Genomic DNA, 23195 nt, shown 5'->3' on the forward strand with positions numbered 1-23195 from the left:
TGAATCTGATTATCAAATGGCTACACAGAAGAAAGGGTGAGTGTAGCGCCCTAATTTCCTCACAGATGTCTAATAATCAGATAGCTGTTTCTTTTACAGTCAAGAGTTAGCCGTGGGCATCCTGGCAGGGACAGCAAGGGCAGGGATGAAGAGTCAAACTCAAATGTGACAACAGGAAGAATTGCCCCAGTGTTCCCTCACCACACAGGGTGAGCACTACTTTCCTAGGGGATCCTTGAACCCCTCCCAACAAGGTGGTAGATCCAGAGCTTTGCTTGGGGCTCCTCTCAAAGCTCCCCATCACACCATAGGAAAGAGCGTGTCCTTCATCAGCAAAGTTCTACTGATATACTGGTCAATTACGGTGCTGACCAGAGAGACCAGGCATCCATGGAGAAGAGTATGGAACTCACTTCAAGACACACAGAAAAGACTCAGGTAGGATGCAGGGTAGAAGGAAGAAATTGTTGGCACTACCACCTTATGCCATGGACATGAACAACTTTTGAAAGAATATAAGGCTTCCAAAGGGACCGCTGTGGTCTATTTGTTTCAGGTCTATGATTCAGTGGGGTGTGGACTCACTGGCTTTGTGGTCCCAGCATACTTGTTTAGCCAAATGGACGAGGGAACGAGTTGATCATTTTGGCTGCATGGCAGCTGACCTAAGCAAATTAGGTCAAAAGTGCAAATAGTATGAAGAAACTGTACCTTGCTAGCCTATGTCTGCTTTATGTGTACTTCTTTGCCCACTGTGAATCCATTGACCTATAACACCGCATCAATTCTCCAGTAGCCCTGAAGCCAGCAATGGTATCCAGTTTATCACTGTGACCCAGACCTGGCTAGAGAAGACAAAGCATTTATGAAGAGTACAAATGGATGGAAGAAGAAAGAAGTGTTTTCTCTTTTGAGTTCTTAATTCTACTTCCCTGAGATTGAATCTGCTTTTGTAAGTGTGAGGAAATATTTATATCACAGGATTTTCAGAAACAAATGATTATCTCATTTAATAATGAACAGAGACCAATAATAAAAGCTTCCCTGTTGTCCCTTAGTTACTGTTCTGCCTAGTAGCTCAATTTGTTAATTGACTGCATTAAAGACCTAATTTAATTAAATCTTGGACAAGGCTCAGAAGACCTATGTAGAGCACTTGGCTTAATTACAGGCAGGGGCCATGCACCAATTTCACTGATCTGGTCAAAGTCCGAGCAATAAAGATGGACAAAGGAAAAAACCTGTGGCCCCCGTTGCTTTTCAGGCCATGCTGATGAACTGGGATCCCAAAGCCACAACAGAAACAGAAAGACAAAACATCTATGTACTCTGCAGACTCCCAGAGACAAACACGAAATTGAACCTTACTCGCTCTCTGAGGCTGCAGACCATGCAAACAGAAGACCACAAGAGACCGATCCCTCTTCGGGGAAATGGCATATGCTGGGTAATGGTGGGGTGGAAGTCTTCCAGTATTTAAAGTCCACAAAAGTGGCATTCAAAAGAGCCTAGAAAATTCTTTCAGATTCATAACTGTTTAGAAATAAAAAAAGTTAATCCAACTCTTGGGTAAACATACAAATTCCAGAGGACGTTTGAAGAAACACACATCACTTCAGGTTTCGTCATTTGAAGATAAATGAGATGTGTACATTGTATAAATTTTCAGAAAGTATAACAGCAGCACACACAACTGGGTAAAAATGATACATATTTTGACAGAAATGTGTATGTACTCAGATGTGCATGAGTTTACATTCAATTATTCACTGTCCAGGTTAGAGACAGTCAAACACCTAAGAATCCTTATGGATAAGAAGGTGTAGAGGTAAATCGCCCATACTACTCAAATCTGGATCTTACTCAAAACAGCTACCCCTTATGTTTGCGCACTTACTGTGTGACTATTTTGTATTATTTACTCTTTCTGAAGCAGGTATCATCATCACCCTTACTTAGTTCATGATGAAGCAAACAGGCATAGAGATGCCAGGTGCCTTGCCAAAGGCATGCATTGCCTTTGCAGATCAGGCTGTGAGCCCCAGTAGTTTGGTTCCAGGAGTCTCAAAAGTGATGTGTGCACCACCTTAGTATGGTGCTCTATAGCTGGAAAAAGCTCTGGACGGAAGGAAGACTGGCTTTTTCTTTCTCTTTAGTTATAACCAAGGGTTCTTTTGTGTCTCAGTAACTCACATTAGAGAAAGGAATTTACTATAAAACACAATGTATGTTTAGACTGAAGGCCAACATTCATGTTGCAGCACATGAGTCATCAGAATGCGTCCTGTAAGAGCAAACACACGCCTAATTAGACTATCAGTCATAAAGATTGCCTGAGCATGACCCAGGAAATTACAGGTGCTACTGGCCTCCATGCTAAGTCGACTTCACCGGGATCTCCAGATAAAGGCTTTGCTGACTAGGATATGTGATAGCCCCCAATGCGAGTAGGGAGAATCTGATACAGGTGGCTCCTCGAATCAAGTTTATGTGAGCTCAGAAAGATGTTGTCCAGATAGATGCAGGATAATAGCTCTTTAATTATGACATTAGCAACAATGAGGGATGGGGTTTACAACCTTCAAAACTAGTAATTTACTCCCCACCTACCCCCAATGAATACTGAATGCTCCATGAACTTACAAGATGTGTCTGATTAAACACCATGTGCAGAATCACCAGTGAGGAAATGACTAGAGAGAAACCGCCTATACTGTCTTAATTGAGACAGAGAGTAAAGGAAGCCCTGTAATTCAAAGTGAAGTTCAGAAAGAATTGTTTCTGATTCTACCCTCAGCCCCATCATAGGTCAAGATATCATAGCCAGCCAAAGAATATATGGGCCCTGGCAGGTGCACATGTATCATTGGAAAAGTTGATGCTAATCTTCAATGTTGGACCATCAGCATCTTTAGTGACAGAAATATGTCCTGTCACCACAGTTCTCAAACAAGCACCAGTCCTCATGGGGATACTGGGACATCCCTGCCATTCTCATATGTACACCTGTGCAAACTCACATATAGGCACACTACACAAATGCATATGTACCCATACATAAACCCAAGTGCACAGACACTCATACACACATACAGTTATAATAGTCTGTAGAAGAGACTCATTTGATATAAATGAGAGGAGCTACTATAGAGTTAACAAAAAATGTAAAGAAAGAAGGGGAAATTTCTATGTTTTCCAATTATAAAATATCACTAGACGGTCTTAACAGAATATTTTAATTGAGCTAGTGGAAGACATGCATCCCGGTAGAGTAGACTGAGATTTGCTGCCCAGACATAATTTTGCCATCTCTCAGTTTTAGGACTCCTGAGAAGGATGTATTTGTGATCTTAGCTCTACCCCTAAGGACCTTAGAACTACTTTCATGAACAACGTCAGAACTAGTGAGTCCCAAGACTGAGATTTCCCTACGAGTCCAGACTCTGTCTGTCCAACCACCCCATCCCCAGACCTAAGCCATGTCTGGCTGCATGCTCACCCGCCTCCGAAGCCTGTCCCGCTCCTCACGGATGGCGTTCATAGTGGCCTTGGTCCGGTTCAGCTCCTCCTCTTTGCTGCATAGCATGGCCGTCAGGCTTTCATTCTCTTCCCGCAATCCAGCCAGTTCTTTCTCCCACCGGGACCGCTCCTCAGCCAGGTTGGGATACAGATCCCGACCTAGAACTCCCTCGATCTCCTCAACTGTCTGAAAAATAGTCATACATCAAAGATAGGCTAACTACCATGGAGAAAGGGTTCAGGAAGGATCGAGGTGGCATAGGAACCTGGGAGCCCAGGAGCTGAATGGAGAACTCTATACACATAGTGATGTCGCTATGCCCACAGGCATCCCTCAGACTCAGATGAGGTTGTCACTTGCCTGCATCCTAGTTTGTACTACTCAGTGGTCCCCAGAGTTAAGGACAACAAGAGTCCCTTCTCAGTGCTGAGTCTGTGTGTGGTGCCCACACAATGTTTATTTCCTTAAAGAGTCCCAGAGCTGGTCAATTTGCATCCAGGCAGCAGGCCAGTGAGGGATCCTGAAAATGCTGTGACAGACACGAGGTTGCCGGCTGTGCACGGTGTCTAATTGTAAGTTTCCTAAATTACAGGCCCCCGTGAGCCAGCTCAGCAGGAAGGCAGGTGACATCACCATTTCCCACTCTTGGTGTCACATCAGAATTCAGATGGTGTGAATGAGGTTCAGTCCCAAGATGGCAAAGACAAGAATAAAGCGTCAGTGACACCGGAAAGGGCAGGCCTGCCAGGGAGGTTCCTCAGACAGCAGGGCTTGATTTAGTTATTAAGATGAATACAACGCAAATAGAACAATCTTAATATTATTTGGAGAGTTCTTTAAACATGGGATTAAAGGACCAGGAAGACACATACAATTAGGAAGAACTTTCTCTGCTGAGAAACTATTCATCCATATTGTCCTTTTACAAAGAGCCCAGGCCAGCTGGTTTTTAAATAGAAGGGGAATTGTTGAGTAGAGAGAACACATACTGATGAGAACCAGAAGAGACCCAACACCAAACACACAGTGGCCAGTCACTGGAGAGGGCTCACACCATTTCCCCTTAGGAAGACTGGTGACCCAAATCTTGCTGCCTCCTTCCCTAAGTGACCCTTTGACTTTCCTTTCAAATCCAAGAGTCTATTTGGCTCTGCTCTCTCCATTGCTAGTTACCAGAAGTGCTTGCCCACCCCACCCCTACCCCACCACTGAGGAGAATGGAGTTCCAAGTTAGCATTACAATCAAATCTGGGACTTGGGAGACTCCAGAGACAGAAACATTAGTGGGCCAGTCCTTCCCATCTGCAACTGGAGAAGCAGCTGTACTGGAATGGCATTTCATGATTCATCTAGAGGCACTACTACCCTCTTGGGAAGTCCAGAATTCTTCCTGACAGACCAGACTGTGCCTTTGCATAAGTTCCTGTAAGACCTGGAAGTATAAGTTGCAAGGTCCAGGACACTAAGCCACAGTGAAGCAATAGAAATACACCCAAGACCCAGGATCAAGAAGGACTTGAAGTGGTTTAATGCTACAAATGTAACAATTCCCAAGTAAATCATCCTTTTTTGGTGCAAAGCCAAGGTGTGTCATTGTTGATATGCCTCCCTGCCCCCCCGCCCCGGAAGTCATTTAGCCCAAGAAATATGTATAGGGCTCCTGCTTCTAGCCAATGGCTCAATACATTTGTATGGCTTTCAATGGCTAATAGGTATTCAAGAAAGCCTTATGTCAAGAAAGGAGTTTGCCCTCTCCCTTCGCCTCCCCTCAGAAAGCAATGCAAAGAGAGAAGCAGCCCCCCACCTTAATGGCCAAGTCGCAGTGCTCGCTGGCCGTAGTGAGCTGCTCTATGTGCCTGTCAACTTCAGCCACAGAGAGGCTACAGCTGCTCTTCTTCCTGCCGCAGACGACACTCTCCAGACCGGTCAGCACCCTCTGCAGTTCTGAGTTCAAGTCACTGCAGTTATCTAAGAGGAGAGTAAAGGTAGTATCTGTTAAACAGGCTAGCTAGCAAGAAATGCTCTCCACTGATTTCACCATAGGGGGCTCACTTAGGAGCAATGCGTTTTCAAAGCTAACTTCGTTCATCCTCATTACACAGGCTGCGAACAAACCACTTATTAAGGAGTTTAAGACTTTGGCCTTTTGTTAAATACCTGCTCCACCCAGAATTCTCTTGCCTTTCGAGCAAGGGCAACCACACTGAGTCTTACTAGTAAGAGCAAAAATGCCCTAGAAGAGACTTCAAACAACCTCTAGTCAAACCTTCTGCTCAACCATTCAGACAAAACACCAATTTCAGACGTTCATTAAAGATCTCACAACTTCACTGGACAACAACAACAAAACTCAGAGTGAGTAGTGCTATTTGGTATTGAAAAACAGAAACCGGGGGTTGGAGAGATGGCTCATAGGTTAGGAGCATGGGCCGCTCTGCCAGAGAACCCAGGTTCAGTCCCCAGTATCCACAGGGAAGCTCACAGCTTCACCCTGTTCCAGGGTGTCTGACACCCTCACACAGACGTCCATGTAGGCAAAACACCACTGAACATTAAATAAATAAATAATACATTTAACAAAACCTAAATTGTTAAATATGAATCCTGCCTTCAATAAGCTTCCAGTCGGCCCCGCCCCGACACACCAACTGATAATGATCCACCATTGGGGAATAACCAACTTCTAACAGATTCTATCTTTATATGTAAATGTAAAAATTTCTAATAATTTTACTTTATCTGCGTTGCTATAAAACTCCTGGACTCTGGTGTCTGGTCAGGAAAAGAATATTAATTATAATAAGTTAGATACATGTTATAAAATAGCTTTGTTGTGAACAGAAATCCCCTTAAGAATCAACCATTCTTTACCCATTGTTCGGGTTTCTGTACATTACATACTCTTCAATTATTGTAGCAAGTTATACATGGAGGATACTACAGTCTCCCTAAGTAAATTCTTCTCCCAAATCCAGCATGCTTCCTGCATGCAAGAAATTGGTATCTTTCTTTCCTGCATGCAAGACATTGGTATATTCCCAGTTTCACTTCCAGTCACAGGTTCAATGCACCAGCATGGACAACTATTTTCTGTTTGTTTTTTGTTTGTTTGTTTGTTTGTTTTTTGGGGGGTTGTTTTGTTTTGCTAAGCTTTGGAGCACTTTGAGAAATCGCCCAGCATTATGGGAAACAGATGTCTTAGGATATTTTAACCAACCTCCCTTGGCTGCCCACATCTATTCATTTCCCAAACTTAGGGAGCAATCAGCAGGGGGCTTCCTCTCTAACTTATGCAATGATTGCATCTGCCTCTCACCATCCCTCTCCCCACCTCCCCCACCCCTGACTGGAACCCACCATCCAGCCAGTAACTCCTGTCAATTCTGAAACAAATTCAATGCCCTTTGTGCCCCATTCTCAATCCAATCCACCTTGTAACTAACACCTCCCCAAAGCATCCTCAAGTTGAGCAACTCCTCTTCCTCTCTGTGGGTACCACTGTGCTCCAAACCATCGTTCCTCTTCAAGTTGGTCCTTCAAGTAACGTCCTCCCTCCTCTCCCCACAGGGCAGTCAACAGTGAGCCTCTTTAAAGGCCGATGTGGCACCTTCCTAGGGCAAACTGTCCAATGGCTTCCCCTACTCCTTACCACTAAACTAAGATCAAACTCCTTACCACAGTAGTAAAAAAACCTTCATATTGGAAAAATGCCAATTCCAGGCCCCACCCAGACCAATTATATCTTGATCTTTGGGGGAGGGGCCTAGATACTAGGAATGTTTTTAATTCCTCAAATGGTTTTGATATGAAGATGGTTAAGAATCACTAGCTTAGCGCTTTGATCCTCTATCCCCAACTTATGTTCCCTGCTCCTTCCTGCTACAGGGCCTCTGTCTGTCTCTGCATCTCTGTCTCTGTCTCTGTCTCTGTCTCTGTCTGTCTCTCTCTCTCTCTCTCTCACACACACACACACACACACACATACACACACACACTAGAAGATGTCAAATTCTCATCTATCCCAGATGTCTCTCTGCTACCTCCTCTGCTGACACTCTTTTCCACTTACTGTGAAGCTCAAACGCTGCTTCCCCACCAAGGTCCTCCTACCCAGAGCACGGGGATCCCATCTCTCATCTCTGCCCAGTCCCAACCCCATTATCCTGTTTTGTTTGTGGCAAACATCACTATCTGATAACGACATGTATGTTTATTATCTTTCCCTTTTAAAGACACATGCATTACGAAAGAAGGGACTTTGATCTTCCTTATCACTGCATCTCAAAATAGAACAGGGTAGACAATCAAAAGCAATTTTAAAAGAGTAAAAATCAACACTGTACAGCTGAGTCAGCAACACTGAGAAACAGGACTCCATCAGCACTAGAATGCTTTACATTGGTGGTAAGCTTTTCTTCCTTGTTATGCATAGGAGATGCTGGGGGGATGGGGGTGGGGTGGGAGGGGGATGGTCATCACAGCAGTTCACCAGGACAGGAAAGACATGGGCTCAGCTCCAAATTGAGGCAAGGTGGTCCATGTGTTGAGCAGCTCATTCAGTTAACACTCCATCCAGCCTCTGAATGACCATTCGCACTCAGGTGCAGGTTGCCTGGTATCCGGGCTGCGCGAACATTTCCGGATCTGGAAGTCCTTATCAGTAGGGCAGAGGTAAAAGAATTTATATCCAGCCATTCCACACTTTGTCCACACAGGCCCACCCAATGGTGTGTGGGTCGTGCTGGTTATAACTGCTAAACAGTTCTCGGGGTACAGCAGCAAAGTGGTGGCCTTGGGGAACAGAAGGAAGAGCAGGGACAAGGGTTCTGGCAGTATTTCTCACACCGTTGTCAGACAGTGTCTGGGCCCTGACCACAGTTTGAAAGCAGAGTTTCCAGATGAAAAAGAGACTGGCTTCAGTTCTGAGAAGCTCACCCAAGTATGGCGCCAACACTAAAGTCTTGTGGAACCTGCCACCAAGCTGTAAACACTGCCCTAAAGAGCACAGGGCCACATTATCTCTTCAGTGAAGAATGGTGGGAGAGAGTCATTTATGTGAGAACATACTAAGCCTGATGTACTAGTGCATTCTGGGAAGCCCATACTGGAGAGGTTGAGAGAGGAGGTCAACCTCAACTATGAAGTGTGTTTGAGGCAGTCTAGAGTACAGGAGACCCTGCACTCCAACAAACAAACAAATATATTAGAAATGCTCTGTGTCTCTGCTCTGAAAGGAGAGCTATAAATGGTTTCTTTGGTCTTAGGAAGACAAATGTGTACCTGCTAGATGATGACCCCTACCCCCTGTCTGTTATTCATACACACTCCCCTAAGTATCTACTGACATGTCACTGTCCTCTGCTACTGTGCTCTAGTTAGAGACTCAAGGAAAACAAGGTGGCCAGACTAGCATGAACAGATGTGGAACAGCTGTGGGGTGTGGTGTGGTGTGGGGAGGGGCATGAGACATTGCCACCAAGCACCCATCCCCGCCATCACCCAGTTATCAGTATTGCTCCAGACAGGAAACAGGTGGCATATTTTTCTACATATTCACTTGTAATAATCAGAAACTTCTTCATCTGACACAACCCAGCACCAGTCAGAAACTGGACATTCAATACCAAAGGCTGTGGTAGTGGAAGTTTGCATGAAAAGACAATAATTGCAACATCCAGGTGTCCCAGACAGAGCAGTAGGTCCTTCTGGGAGGTGGCATTCATAATTAACCAGGGCAGAGCCAGCACCCCTCACAGCATGGTACGGTCCCTCTCTCAGGCCACTCATATCTTCATGGCCTCAGAAGACAGGCAGATGAGACCCCTCTCACAGGAGATGTCTTGGCTTCAAGTCTTTTGCTCACTTATCACTCAAGTTACATGGGGGTTGGCAGGAGAGCAGGAACCATGACAGGGGTTCTCTATAGCCAGGGTCATGTTACCAACCCAGGATAGGGTTCTCTGGGCATAGAGGCACAAGTCTGCATACTGCCTTCCCTGGATCATCCATTAGAAGAGACAACAGAGGGATATGAGGGATATCAACTCGAAAAGGACTCTGAGAGACTAAGGGATTTGTATGATAATTCTGTGACTAGAATGCGAATGAAACTTAATAGCATTATGTTACAGGAAATGAGTCAAGGACAAATATATGATTCTACTTTTATGGGCTGTTTAGAAGAAGCAAATGCAGAGAGAGAGAGAGAGAGAGAGAGAGAGAGAGAGAGAGAGAGAGAGAGAGGGGAGGGGAGGGGAGGGGAGGGGAGGGGAGGGGAGGGGAGGGGAGGGGAGGGGAGGGGAGGGGAGGGGAGGAAGAGGAAGAGGAAGAGGAAGAGGAAGAGGAAGAGGAAGAGGAAGAGGAAGAGGAAGAGGAAGAGGAAGAGGAAGAGGAGAAGAGAAGAGAAGAGAAGAGAAGAGAAGAGAAGAGAAGAGAAGAGAAGAGAAGAGAAGAGAAGAGGAGAAGAGAAGAGAAGAGAAGAAGAGAAGAGAAGAGAAAAAGGGCTGGGAAGGTAACATCAGGCAGTTACTCTTTTGTGTGTAGGGTTTAGGGAGTAAACAGGTTAGTGATGATGGCCAGAAAATTAAGGAGCACTTTAAACTCCAGGCTGTTTACTTTAAAATGTTTACCATGTTGTATATCATGGTTTTATATATATATATGTGTGTGTGTGTGTGTGTGTGTGTGTATAGCCACAACAAAAATAATAAACTTATTTTAATACATAAGACAGGAACTCGAAAGCTAACCAGTGTGCAGGAAGTAGAAAACACCTTCAAGTTTACGCTCGTTCAGAAGGAGGCTGAGCAGCTATCCATTAACAAATGCATGGGGTGGGATGGAGGAATATCCGATAAAGATGCGGGGAACCTAGGCAACTGCTGAGTGTTATGGGCTTGTTCACACTCTAGCCGACACCTCAGGGACCTCTGGGAAGGGCAGCCTGGAGGGGCCTTCAGCAAAGCTCTGCTTTATGTAGAGAAGATAAGCGTTGTCTCTGCTTAACCTCCAGGAGACAGGAGGCTCTCTGTGTCCACTATGCATTCTTTAACGCGGCTTATTTATATCATCCCTTAAAAGAAAAACACTAGCAGCTTTTGACAAGCAGCTACAAATGACAGGGATGCGGAGCCAGTGCGACCAAGGAAGACGGCTTTGGAAGCAAATCCAGAACAGCACAGCTGCGGGGCTGATTTTGTTGATTTAGCCCTGAGCTTTCTGGCTGCCAGAGAAAAAGTGAATTATCTCCTGTCAGGAGGGAGGAAGCATTCCAGTTTCATAAGAGAGACGATGTGTGTTGGGAAACAGGTCTGCAAGAGCTTACATACACGGACTTCTCATGCATTGTGAGGCCACACCACTGTCTCTTCGCCCAGTGTCACGGAGACTGCACATCTCACGAGTTCCCCTCATATTAACCTTCAATGGAGAGAGTTCTCAGGAAGGCTAAGCTCAGATAATCTAAGCATTTGGTCCTCGAATATTTAATTTTCTGTAACAGGACATGGGAGAATAAACAGAACAGGCTCCTCCTTCAAGTAGAGAGTGAAAACCAGACAATTATAGCCAAAGATGTGTCTACAAACCTGGCAAGCTTCAGTGTCTGCAACTTTTTTTTTAAGTGAGTTTGATGTATTGTTACCATTATAAGTTCATTACAATTTATATTTCCTTTTATACAATTTATTCTTGGTCTGTAAGTGCTAGATTCAGTGCAGCAACCTTCAGGTCAGTGAGACCTGGTGTGACCACGGTTCACCAAGGCTATGTGTGAGGCAGGGTACTGCTGCTGTCTACATCTGTGGGGGTCTGAAGCTCCCACACTTTGCTCTCTTCTCTAAATGTAACAAGACTTCTGGTAGCAACGGGAGAAGAGACAGTCTGAGTCTACTTTCCTGTGGATTTAGAGCAGTGGTTCTCAACTTCTGCATTGTGACTCTCTTCAGGGGTGGATTGAACCTTTCACAGGGGCTGCCTAATGCCATCAGAAAACACAGATACTTACAATAGCATTAGTAACAGTAGCAAAATTACAGTTACAAAGTAACAACAAAAATAATTTTATGGTTGGGGGGGTCAACACAACATGAGGAAATGTATTAAAGGATTGCAGCATTAGGAAGGTTGAGAATCACTGATTTAGAGACTTAGATTGCCCTGCCACCATTTAAAGAAAGGGCCATGTAGTTTAGAGACACCCACCATAATCCAGCATGATTAGACACTACTTTTTTTAATTTTTATTTATTTATTTATTTCATTTGGTTTTCTGACAGGGTTTCTCTGTGTAGCCCAGGCTGGCCTTGAACTCAGAAATCTGCCTGCCTCTGCCTCCCAGGTGCTTGGATTAAAGGTCTGTGTCACCACTGCCCAATTAGACACTTGTTGGTGTGTGAATACAGCTTTCTTCTTTCTCTCTCAGAAACAAGTAAGTTGTATTCAGAGTTGACAGAAAAAAACTGAGACAGGCACCACTATAAAGATTCCCTTTTCAGTGTAGGGCAAGTCCCTGGCGAGTGTCCCTGCCACGGGCAAATGGGTATAACTCAGACTGGGGGTCCTGAGGCCAGCAAGCCACCCAGCCCCCGCCCCTGCCAGGCCTCACTTCTGTGTCTTTCAGCTCAGTGAAAAGGAGGCTCTATGTTCACTGTTTCGGCAATGTTTTGCCAGCCTGAGGCTTGTCTTCCTGTTGGCTGTTGTCACGAGAGATTTCTGACAGTTTGCTTCTGTGAGACAGCAAATGTGGCTGTAAATATGAAGGCATAAGGATTACCGAACATCAGCCGGATGAAGCCTCCCCTATGTAGCAGGCCAGCCCAGCTGCCTTAGATGTCCCTTTTAGGCCCCCAACGTGGCAATACATCTTGCAAAGCATGAAAAATGGCCCTAGTTTCACGTTTCTCCATATTATGTAAATGCTGATCATCGAATGTATAGCTGGAAAGCACTGTAACCCCCAGCAATGCAGAGGACGGGGGTGGGGGGTACCTTTGGGGTAGGAGGTCCCATTTTTTTGGCAACCTGACAGATAAGTCTTTGGAATTGCCTTCTGGACCTCTAAGAAGTAACTCTGAAGACCGGAAATCGTGATCTGAGAGGAACGCCAGCCCTCGCTAAGCCCGCAAGGCCCTCTGCCATGGTCATAGGCCCCTGTGCTCTGAGCTCCTCATCCACTCCCATGCTGAGATGGTGTGAAGGGTCCTTTTGCAGTGTTGATCACTATGGCAGCTACAGAGCCCTGTACAAAGTAAGTGTGTGTGTGTGTGTTTGTTTAAGCACACACATGTTCTAGCATCCAAGCATCAGCAACATGAAGTACTTTCTTAGAGCACTCACGGCCCCCACTATGGCTGCAGGAGTGGGAACACTAGTGAGGGCCTGGATTTTGTTTCTGGGATAGACTAAACAGGCTTTCAGAGCCTAGTCTGGTTTTAAGGTGAAATATGTCATGAGTCTCAACCAAGGAAACACAAATCAACCTTTGGAGGTGTGGTCTGTTTAGAAGAGAAAGAAGGCGTATTATAATAAAATATAAAGCCATAAGCCCTATAGCAGTGGGATCTTGTCCTGAGTAAATGTTGACCACACCCAACTCTCTTCAGGAGACTGACAATTTACTGACCAGTAGTGGCACGCAAGAGAAACAAAACAGTTCACTGAAGCAGAGTGATAACTGCTTCTGCTTTCGACTGTATTTACTACAAGAAAAATTCTAGAAGGACTGCTGATGGCTACTTCAGTTAATTAGCCCTGCTAATATTTATGCAGGCTTCTTTGTTTCATTTTGTTTGCATTGCATGTGTATGGGTGTTTGGCTTTACATGTATGTCTGTGCACCACAGTTCATGTGTGGTACCTGCTAAAGTGAGAAGAAGATATTGGAACCCCTGGAAATGGAGGTATAGGTAGTTATGAGCCACGGTGGGGGTGAGGCTTAAACCCCAGTCTTCTGCAAGAACAAGAAGTGCTCTTAACTTTGGGACAACTCTCCGGTCCCTTATACACAGTTCTTAATTGACTAGGTTCTGGTCTCTGCGGAAAATGTCACCTTGGTAAGGCTTCACTGTTGAAAGTCACTCATTGGTTGGACCTCATGGTGGCCCTTACTGCAAGCCTCTTGGGAGAAATTAAGTTGCCCAAATTAACAGAAAAGAAGATGATGTTGCAGGCAAAATTCAACCATGTTACATAAACTAGTCAGACTGAAATTTCAGGCTGGCTTAGCACTGCTGTCATGGGAACTGGTTTCTCGAAGTTTCCCATGTACGTTATTGATGATCTGAGCGAAGACAAGCAACCCAGCCACCTGAGGAAGCGAAGTTCTCCAGAGCTGCCTGATGGTAGTTAAGGTTGCTTTTGGAATAGTCTTTGTGCTGGCTCCTGCTCCTTGACACTGTCAAACTTTTTTTTTTCCCTGAAGCCATTAGACTTCATTAGCCAGTAAGCCAGGAAAATCTGATTTTCACATTCAACATATTTCATGGTTGCAAACCATGCCAAAAAGCCAGGTTTCATGTGTAAATTCTTCCTTGGCTGTCCTCCAAAATGACTCCTACTGAGAGAAACGACCACTGACCATAACAGCGAGCAAGGTTTCCTGCGTGAACACTGCTGAATTCCAGCAAAGTACATGTCTCTCGCTATGACTCAAAAGAGCTCTACAAATACTAACCTAGAACCCCTCTAAGTTACACAAGACTGACCTGACTAGAGTCATTGTTTTATAAGCAATGGCTCCAGCAATGTTTAGTAGCTCTATCACTGAAGCTAGGAAAAGAGCCTGCTGGATGGGACACAACACACTCTCTGACATGTGTGATTGAGTAAACACACACACACACACACACACATACACACACACACGTTCCTTCCTGTTGCCACGCTGGCATGATTTGGCTGGTGTGTGTTGCTTTCCATCCTGAGATCAAAATTTCATTCAATTACATTCAACTCTGTGCCAGAGTTAGGCCAGGTGCTGGTGATGGACACAGCTGTTCCCCTAATTCCCCCATCAGCATTGAGACCTCAGAGGATGTCGGGAAACTGCAACAACGGCAGGCATGCTGTACTGTTCAAAGAGGCACTCAGGAGCAAAGCCATCAACACAGACATGGCAACAATGAAACCACCTCCTCTTAGCTTGGACAGGTGGCTTGCCTTCCTTAAGCTTTTCTATCCTGCTAAGACTCTGGGGCCTTCTTCCAAGCTGAGTACCAATCACAAGGAGAGGATGAACCCTCCAACACAGAGGCTATTATCCCCAAGCTGCTACATCCACCTGCAAATTCCAATGTGTACTAAATATTAAAAACAAAAAGTCTAAATGATGACTCCTGCCTCTTCTGCTTAGTCACCTTTACTTCCAAAACGACCATGGCAAGGTTTGATGAGAAGTAATAGAATTCACTTTCAAATGCACTGTATTGGGGAACTTTCTCCTTTATTCGATGGCTGGGGTTATCTAAAGTCTAAGCTGCTTGTTTTATTCTTCTAGTCCTAGGACAGTGCTCAGGAGCCATTGTCCAGAAGGGGCAGCAAGGATCTTGCAGGTGATGATGGAAAAGAAAAGCAAAAGGGGTTTTGATGAAGTAAAGAGATGACTGACTGCTACTGTTTTGGTAAACCAGCAAAAAACACTACAGCAAAGTCCATCGAAAATCCAGCTTGAGGAAACCTCTGGGTTCCTAATGCAGGTTCACAAATATAGCAACCATAATGAAATGGATGCTTTTTAATGATTTCCTATAATGGTGTTTATATATGGAAGCTTTTTACCCTATTGAAGCAATTTAATTGGAAAATGGCAAAGGAAGAAGAGGCAGGCAGCCAGTTCCAATCGACAAGCATGCTGACTATACTCTGCGCTGCAGTTTAATGAGCTCTGCCAAGTTGTCCCATAAGTGGCTGCCTTCTCTGAGGACTCAACAGAGAACCCTCTCATATCTGACTCGTCTTTAAACTCACTATTTCCCATTTAATCCTCAAGTATCCCCTCCGCCATGCCTTCTGGGAAGATTCCTCCCAGGCCCTCACCTTGCAGGTCCTGACCCCACTGTGGGTCTTTTCTATCAGACTATTCAAATCGACCAAAGACTATGACAAGGACAGGATGGCATCTATTGCTACTCAGGCACTTGACGTGTCCTTGAGCTCTATTAGATTGGCATACAAGGTTGTCCAAAAATCCCTGCCCTATGCAGCCTGCATTCCAGTTCGAGACCATGGCAGGCAATGTGTAAGGAAATAAAAGCAAACGCAGCCTTTCCAACGACGCCAGGTGAGAGGATGGGGCATGAGACAGATGCTGCAGACATGAGAAGGAGAAAGCTACATGTGCCTTGTAGCAAAGGACACTCCCTACAGAAGAGAGAGCTCACACACATCTTGGAGGGCAGAATCTGATCAGGTTGAAGAGAGAGTCAGAGAGGGTGAGTGTGAACAGAGCGGGTGGACGGAGAGGAGGAATCGAGCAGTGTGGTAGCAAGTGCCCCAGGCTTCATGGGACCCTGTGGGGAGGAGTCGAGATGTCAGCCCAGGTTTAAGAAATTTGAATGTAGGAATGTAGCCATCTGATGGCAGAATGTGTGCCTTTCAGCCCTGGTACCTAATGCAGCACACAGCATGTTTGCAGCACCAGAACCTTCCACAGCACAGTGAGTTTGCAGCTCCAATACCTAACGTAACACACTGTTCGGCAGTCCCAGTATCTAATGCAGGACCCCATGACTTTGGAAGACAGAAGACTAAAGGCTCCTCTGAGAGAGTAGGGAATGCATGCTGACACTGGGCAGAGGCCACGCTCCTACAAGGCTCAGTACTGCTAGGACTCAGTACAATTAACATACATTTCCAAGTGAGGTACAGGGTGGAAGAAAACATCTGAAATGAATGATGAGGGACAGCGGAGAAGCCTCACCCTGCAGACAGACAGCTGTGAGCCCCTGCCTTGGGGAATCAGTGCGACAGATGCACTGTCATGTCAAGAGCTCTGAGACATCTCCCAGGAGAGAAGCCCATTGAAGTGGGTTTGTGCCTGCATTTTCCAAACTTAATTATGTGACTTTGTCAGACTGTGGGTCACCTATTAATTTCATAAAATACAATTTGAGAGAAACAAATGCAGGGGTCGGTGTAGTCCTGGTACTCTGCAGTGACAGAGATACTGTCACTGTTGGCTGTTTGAACTTGTTTGGCTGCCCGTGGCTGCACACTGGAGTCTGGAATAAGAGGCAGCTGAGCATAGACAATTACAATACTGATATGAACTTGGTGTGTGAGACTTTTGCCTAAGGGTTGGCTGGTGGCAGATGGCTGTGTGTGTTAGAACATTAAGTCTCGACCTTGGGTTCAGAAGTATTTCTGAACCTGGGCATAAAGCAAACCAACCTGAACCCACACCCAATACATTATCTTCCAACTGCTAAGCCTGGGCAGTATTTTCACTCTTGTGCACACTGTTGTGTGGCTTAGGCTGGTCTCACTTAGGATGCACGTCTCTCAATGGCTGAAGTGACTAAATCCATCTTATTTGCCTCCTCAGCATTTCAGAATGCCAAGTACTCATTCATTGTCCCATCACATCTTAACACCAAGATACTTCTCTCAGACAGGCCAATAGCCACATTCATTCATTCATTTGTTCATTGCAATAGGATCTTTTAACACATGCCACAAGTCAGGCCCTAGGACTAGTAGATGAAACAAACACCATACAACTGCCTAGGAAAGTTTAGTGGGATAGTCAGCCATGCAAGTAATGACATGATCTAGAATTTAAATATACTCTAAGAAGAAGAAAACTACCGAATCAACAAAATCAGCACGGGTACCCATACATTCTGAGGTTTGCTAAGAGTGTTCATTTACCCTAGAACTGGATTGAGAGGAGGGTCCCCGGGCTCCTGCTGAGTACTGCTACTAGCTGTGGCCCCAAAGGCTCAGTCTCCAGCTGACTTCACTTGTCCACACATCCACTACTGCTTCAGCCACCACCGGATGCCTCCCACCAAGTTTTCTGCATCCCAGCCACTCAGCTGGGCATCTCAATGTCAGTATCTACTCTGCTCTTAAACATCTCTAACCCAGATATCTCGAAATCACCGCGAAATCATGACCTCCGAAAAGCAGCTGATCACTACCTGTCTCTATGCAAAACAGAACGAAACTGAGAGTAAATCACCTGCCCCCTCCCACCACGTTCCCACATTGATGCGCGACCTCGCCACCCACACGAATCTTACAAGACACCCACACTCATACTTCTGCTTTCAGACGTCTTCCAGTTCTTAAGCAAATCTTGCCCAATTAATAACTTTTCTATACCCATTTTTTTTTTTTTTTGCTCTATATTTCAACTGTCACCTTGTAAGAATCTGGCCTACCTAGACTTTTTAAAATGATTTCTTGACAAGTTTCCCCAACACACTCTTGATCTCTGGATTTGCTTTCCACCCTGTGGAGTGATTCACAATGCAGCTGATCATCTCACTCCTCCCACCACTGGTAAATCCCTTAGTAGCTTCTGATAGGCCTTTTGGGTAAAGACTCCAACACGTTCTACACGACTCTGAGCGGCTCCTACCTATCTCTGCAGCCTTCAACCTCACATAAGAATGGTTCTTCACCTTCCTGATATATTCCCCATTCTCATTAAACACCCTCAGCTCCTCCTTTACCTGTTAAATTGCCAAAGGCTCTCCCAGTCTCAGTTCACATGCTACTTCCTAGATCAAGACTTTCCTAGGACCTTGGACTGATTGGATTCATTTGATATTTTCATGGTACCATGATGTTATAGTACTTATATGGCTGTGCAATTAAACATATGTGTAATAGCTGATTAAAATCTTGTTTTCCAACAGTTCCATTTTCAGATTCATGAAAACTCAATATATGTCTCATCCTTCTCCTTGCTCTTCTGCCACCTCTTCACTAGCTGTGAACATCTATCTCCAAAGACATGGAAAGGTTCACTCTTCTAACATCACACCTGCTCAATCATAGAGATCACTTAGGCTCAGACAATGCGAAATACTCAACCGCAGTCAAATAAGTCTGTCTAGAGACTCCAACAGGCCTTCCCTGGCAGACGAGTGGTTTATAACCCTTCAACTCTGACTCTCACACTATCTGGTAATAAACAGATTTTATATAGCAACACTGTCACTCTACTGCTTTCCTGCTGGCTTTTCTTTCTAAGAGGCTTTATAAGCTAATTCCCAAACCCAGTGACAGGCCATGGCCTGCAGCTGGAGACACTGCTTCAGGTATCTCCACTTGGCTATTTTGTTACTTAGTTCAACCTTAATAGTAACAATTCCTCAATTTGTCTCTCAAATTTCTTACCAAGGAATACAATCATCCTCTTGGATCAACATGGTGAAGACATTTTGGATCCCTCCTTCTTAGTTAAGATCCTCTTGGCTTCTTCTACTGCAAAGCTCTGCTGCCCACTCCATCCCTTCCACTCCCACCACAGCAGTTCTGGAGGAAACTGTAACTAGAAATACTGCAACAGTCTTCAACACACCTCCCTGCTTCTAGAATGCTCAAGCAGAGGTGACACATGTTTGAATCGTGGTCTCATCAAAGAAGAACACAGAGAGCTCAGCTCTCTGGCTCATTGTGACCAATAAGGTAGTGAACCCAGAATATTTGTCCCTCGTTGTACCTCTTGAATATATAAATCTTCTTTTGGGTTGTCTTGTGTTTCTGGGGTTTCTCTTACAGCCCAGAAACTAAACTCCTGCTTAGCAAGAAGTCTGGGAAGACTCACCCATATCAGCAGTGACCATAGTAGACTGGTTCTCAGGGATGGACACAGAGGTCTGGTCTTGGTCCACACTTCTGGAGTCTTCATTAACCTCGTGTTGACTCTGGCTGAGCTCTGACCGAAGTTCTGAGTACTCATCTTCCTCCCTGCAAGAAAGGAGAGTGAGTCATCTACCATTGAGGGAAACTGTATCAGACCATGGATAGATGGGAGAGTGAGTCATCTACCATTGAGGGAAACTGTGTCAGACCACGGATAGATGGGAGATGTACAGAGAATCCTTGGAAAGGATTTGTAAGGAACAAGCAAAGATGTTCAAAGGAAAACAGTTTTCTATTCCAGGCTGTGGGCACTAGGTTTTTCCCTTCAGGCCACACAGATGGTTATAGCTAAGATGATGTCGTGTGCAAAACTTCAGGGTTTCTTGTGCATCCACTGTTACATACCGAACAAAACTTCTCTTCAAAGATTTCCTGGAAAGGTTAGAGTTTTTTATCCCCCTCAAATTAAGAGGTAATAAAGAACACAGTATACCAACACTGAGGCTACAGTGACCAAAATAATGAAGAATATGAGAGACTGGAAATTACACACCCTCGTCTGAAGGGTCCCACTGGAGCTTTCCTTCCTAGAACTTAACACGGAGAGGAGAGGAGTTGAAGCTACTGAGAAATCGTATGTGTGCAGCTTCACTGGACTCTGGGTGGACAGATGAGCAAATCTCCATGTGGTGGTTTGAATGAAAATGGCCCCCATAGACGCATAGGGAGTAACACTATTGGGATTGTGTGGGCTTGGTCGAGTGGGTGTGGCCTTGTTGGAGTGGGTGTGGCCTTTCGGAATGAGTATGTCACTGAGGATGATGGGCTTTGAGGTTTCAGATGCTCAAGGCAGGTCTAGCGTCACTCTCTGTGCTGCCTGCCGATTCAGATACAGAACTCTCAGCGACCTCTCCAGCACCATGTCTGCCTGCATGCTACCATGCTTCTTGCCATGACAATAATGGAATAAACTTCTGAATGGCAAGCCAGCCCCAACTACATGTTTTCTTTTATATAAGGTGCCACAGTCCTGGTGTCTCTTCACAGCAATAGAAACCCTAATTAGGACACTAAGAAATACCACACTTAGGCTCCCCAAAAGAGAGGGGCAAGAAGAGTGCCTTGTAGGAGAGATTTCATCCAGTGCTCTGTGTCCCTGATTTTTTCTTTGCATTTACAGATAGAAGGCAGCCATGAAGCACAGATGTTTTATTCCCATGCGTTCACTCATCTTGTCTCAGCCCTTCACGGTTATTCAACCTCTGAGCTATGCTGTCAGCAAATAGCTTCTAAATGGAATGTGTATCTCAAAGTGTCTGCCTCGGCTCCTCCATACTCCAGCACCATACAAGCCACACAGACATGAAGAGGAGACCATTATTCTCTTGGAAGCATTTATTTTGCAAATGAACCCGAAGGCTACATCGTCAGGGGATTTAATCGTGGGCATAGAAAGCTCACTCATGTCTACTTCGTCTGAGGGAGAGGGTATGAATGAAGGAAGCTAGGAAGAAAATAGAGTCACCAGCCTAAACCTCCTTTTAAGCTGAAAGTAATCAGCGAGAGAACAGGATGCAAAGTTTGGGTTTTGAGTAGACCAAGGTGGTGAGCGGCTTGGGGAAGAGGGATACCTCAGATTAACATCTCTCTAAAGTTCTTGGTTCTCTCAACAAAGCAATCTTCTCTTAAGGGATTTACCTGCTTCATAAATGGCCCATGCTGATTAAGAGACCATGCTGAATAAGAAAGCCACTTAGAAAATTAGGAAGATTTTCAGCAGTTACAAAGCCTCTGGCTATACAAAATATGGATTAGAATGGGAGTGAAGGTAAAAATAAAAACAGGTTAATAAGCTACGAGTGTTAATTATTTAGACATCTACACGAGTCAACACTAATTAGGTTTAGGTGAGAAAACAATTAAAGAGTAGTGTTCTTATTAGTCATCTTTTGATCTAGAGGGTAATTGTGACTGATACATCAGCTCTTGCTTTAGTCAGCATTTAAAATTGGCATGGCAGATTCTGAACACATGGTTCCTGCCAAATCTGCTTTATATCGAATTACTTCCAGCGATAACTTTATAAAGGAGTAGCTAGGGAGAGGGTGTGAGAAGGAAACATAATGAGGGAGATATCTCCTCTGGGGTGTGTGGGAAGGGGAATGACATCACACTCAAGATGACACCTGGGGCTGGAGGCTCTTCATGTGATGAAAGCTAACTGAGGATCCCATTCAAGGTATCAGAGCACCAAAGATGCACACAGGACAGCAGATGGGGGGATGCCATCTTCCGGGAAGCAGACATATCCATAGCCCTTTCTAACTTGAGACATGCTAGGAGGGACCACAGAGGGACCATCACTCCAGGTAGGGAGTCAATGAGCATGCGCACACGCTCAGAGCTTTGAGGTGTTGAGCAAGGTGTATAGTAGAGTGTTACCAAAGTGGGGCAGGAGTGTGACTTGGCAGTGTGGAGCAAAAGGAGAATTTATTATATTAGACAAAGAAAAAATGGTAGCAAGTGCTTTTACCAAGCCACCTTCCTGTTCCCTATACAGTAGGTCTCAGTCTTGTACCAGATTATTTCTTTGTGATAGGGCTGTCTCCTTTTCCCCAAATCCATTGTTAATTGCAGAGATAAGAAAATTTGAGTAAACTCTCCAATTTGACTGTGTTTAGCCACAAATATAAACGTTTAGATAAACTGGTCATCCATGGGTGTGTAGTTGCTGAAATGAAATTACCAAGCTCAAGTGTCTCTCCTTGGGATGGAAAGGATCACCTCATAGGATTTCAAATGCCTTCAGCTTTGTGCACTAAGCAGCAGCTCAGAAGTGCCTCCAGGGGCTTCGTTTAGACTTGCTACCATTAGCACTTGCTTCTAGTTGTATCAGAAAATATAACAAAGTATCCTAGGGTGGTAGATTCTAGGACATGCACACACACCCAGCCACATGAGCCAGAATCCATATTCTAAAAATAGGACATCTGAAACATGGCTATGAGGTGTGACTGATACATTATGCAACTATTTTGCAGGGCAACCTAATTCCTTAGTTTAGACCCAATGAAATAATAATGGTATATTGTGCCCTATGGACTTGATTCACAGTAAAATTATTTAGTCATAAGAGGGAAAAGTTGATAAAAGTATAGTTCTCATGTGCTCCAGACCTGGAGCTGAGCTTTCTGTGCAGCTGAAAAATGCCAAGAAATATGACATCATAAGCTAACTTCATGCACATCCATTTTTGCCATGAGCCTGACACACATCGGGAGACAGCCTGGGTGGTTGCTCACTGGTTTTCATGGCTGTCAGTCAGTTACAATTATCAAACCCATCCCACCTGAGCCAATCGGTTTTTCAGTTTTTTAATTGATCTACATTCTATCTTTCTTACAATGAAATGCAGACCTTCCCTGAAACGGCTGATATATGAGAGAAATATATTCCTTTCAATTCTCTTAAAGATTCCATTGCAGAAAATTGGTGGTAAATTGGGGTAAGGTGTGGCTTTCTGAACTTCTCCCTCCTGCTTCCCTTACAGCAGAAAGGAAGACAGAGCTCATCAATGAGCCTTCAGGTAAGCAACTTAGCCCAAGAAATGTGCTTCAATAGAGTAACATTCCATTGTTCAGATCTGATCTAAGAGCCACAGTCAAGGATTTATGGTACTCGGCAGGCCTTAGGTACATCACACAGGAGGACAGAGGAAGAGAAATATGATCCTTCTGAATTTTAGTTCTCGTTTTAGGCCCTCAATTAAACAGAACACCACATTTGTTAGGGAGATAAAGAGCTCTTGGTCACTTGTAGAGACACCACACATGGTTGCCCTGTGGGTTGAAAATTCAAGAAG

At 44.7% G+C, this 23195-nt stretch overlaps 1 protein-coding gene across 3 annotated transcripts in view; it reads right to left on the bottom strand.

Annotated features, from left to right (window-relative positions):
• Nucleotides 1-23195, bottom strand: part of Mcc (MCC regulator of Wnt signaling pathway) — a 387208-nt gene that overhangs the window by 61579 nt on the left and 302434 nt on the right. For all 3 annotated transcript variants that reach the window (XM_085833615.1, XM_021150247.3, XM_021150249.3), the window contains 3 exons: nt 19296-19438; nt 5325-5488; nt 3500-3706 (listed from right to left, as the gene is read on the bottom strand). In XM_085833615.1, the coding sequence (XP_085689741.1) occupies nt 3500-3706; nt 5325-5488; nt 19296-19438 (514 nt within the window). The remainder of the gene's footprint in view (nt 1-3499; nt 3707-5324; nt 5489-19295; nt 19439-23195) is intronic.

The sequence above is a fragment of the Mus caroli genome, unplaced genomic scaffold (assembly GCF_978045245.1).
Source record: "Mus caroli unplaced genomic scaffold, Mus_caroli_1 scaffold_19, whole genome shotgun sequence".
Lineage (NCBI taxonomy): Eukaryota > Metazoa > Chordata > Mammalia > Rodentia > Muridae > Mus > Mus caroli.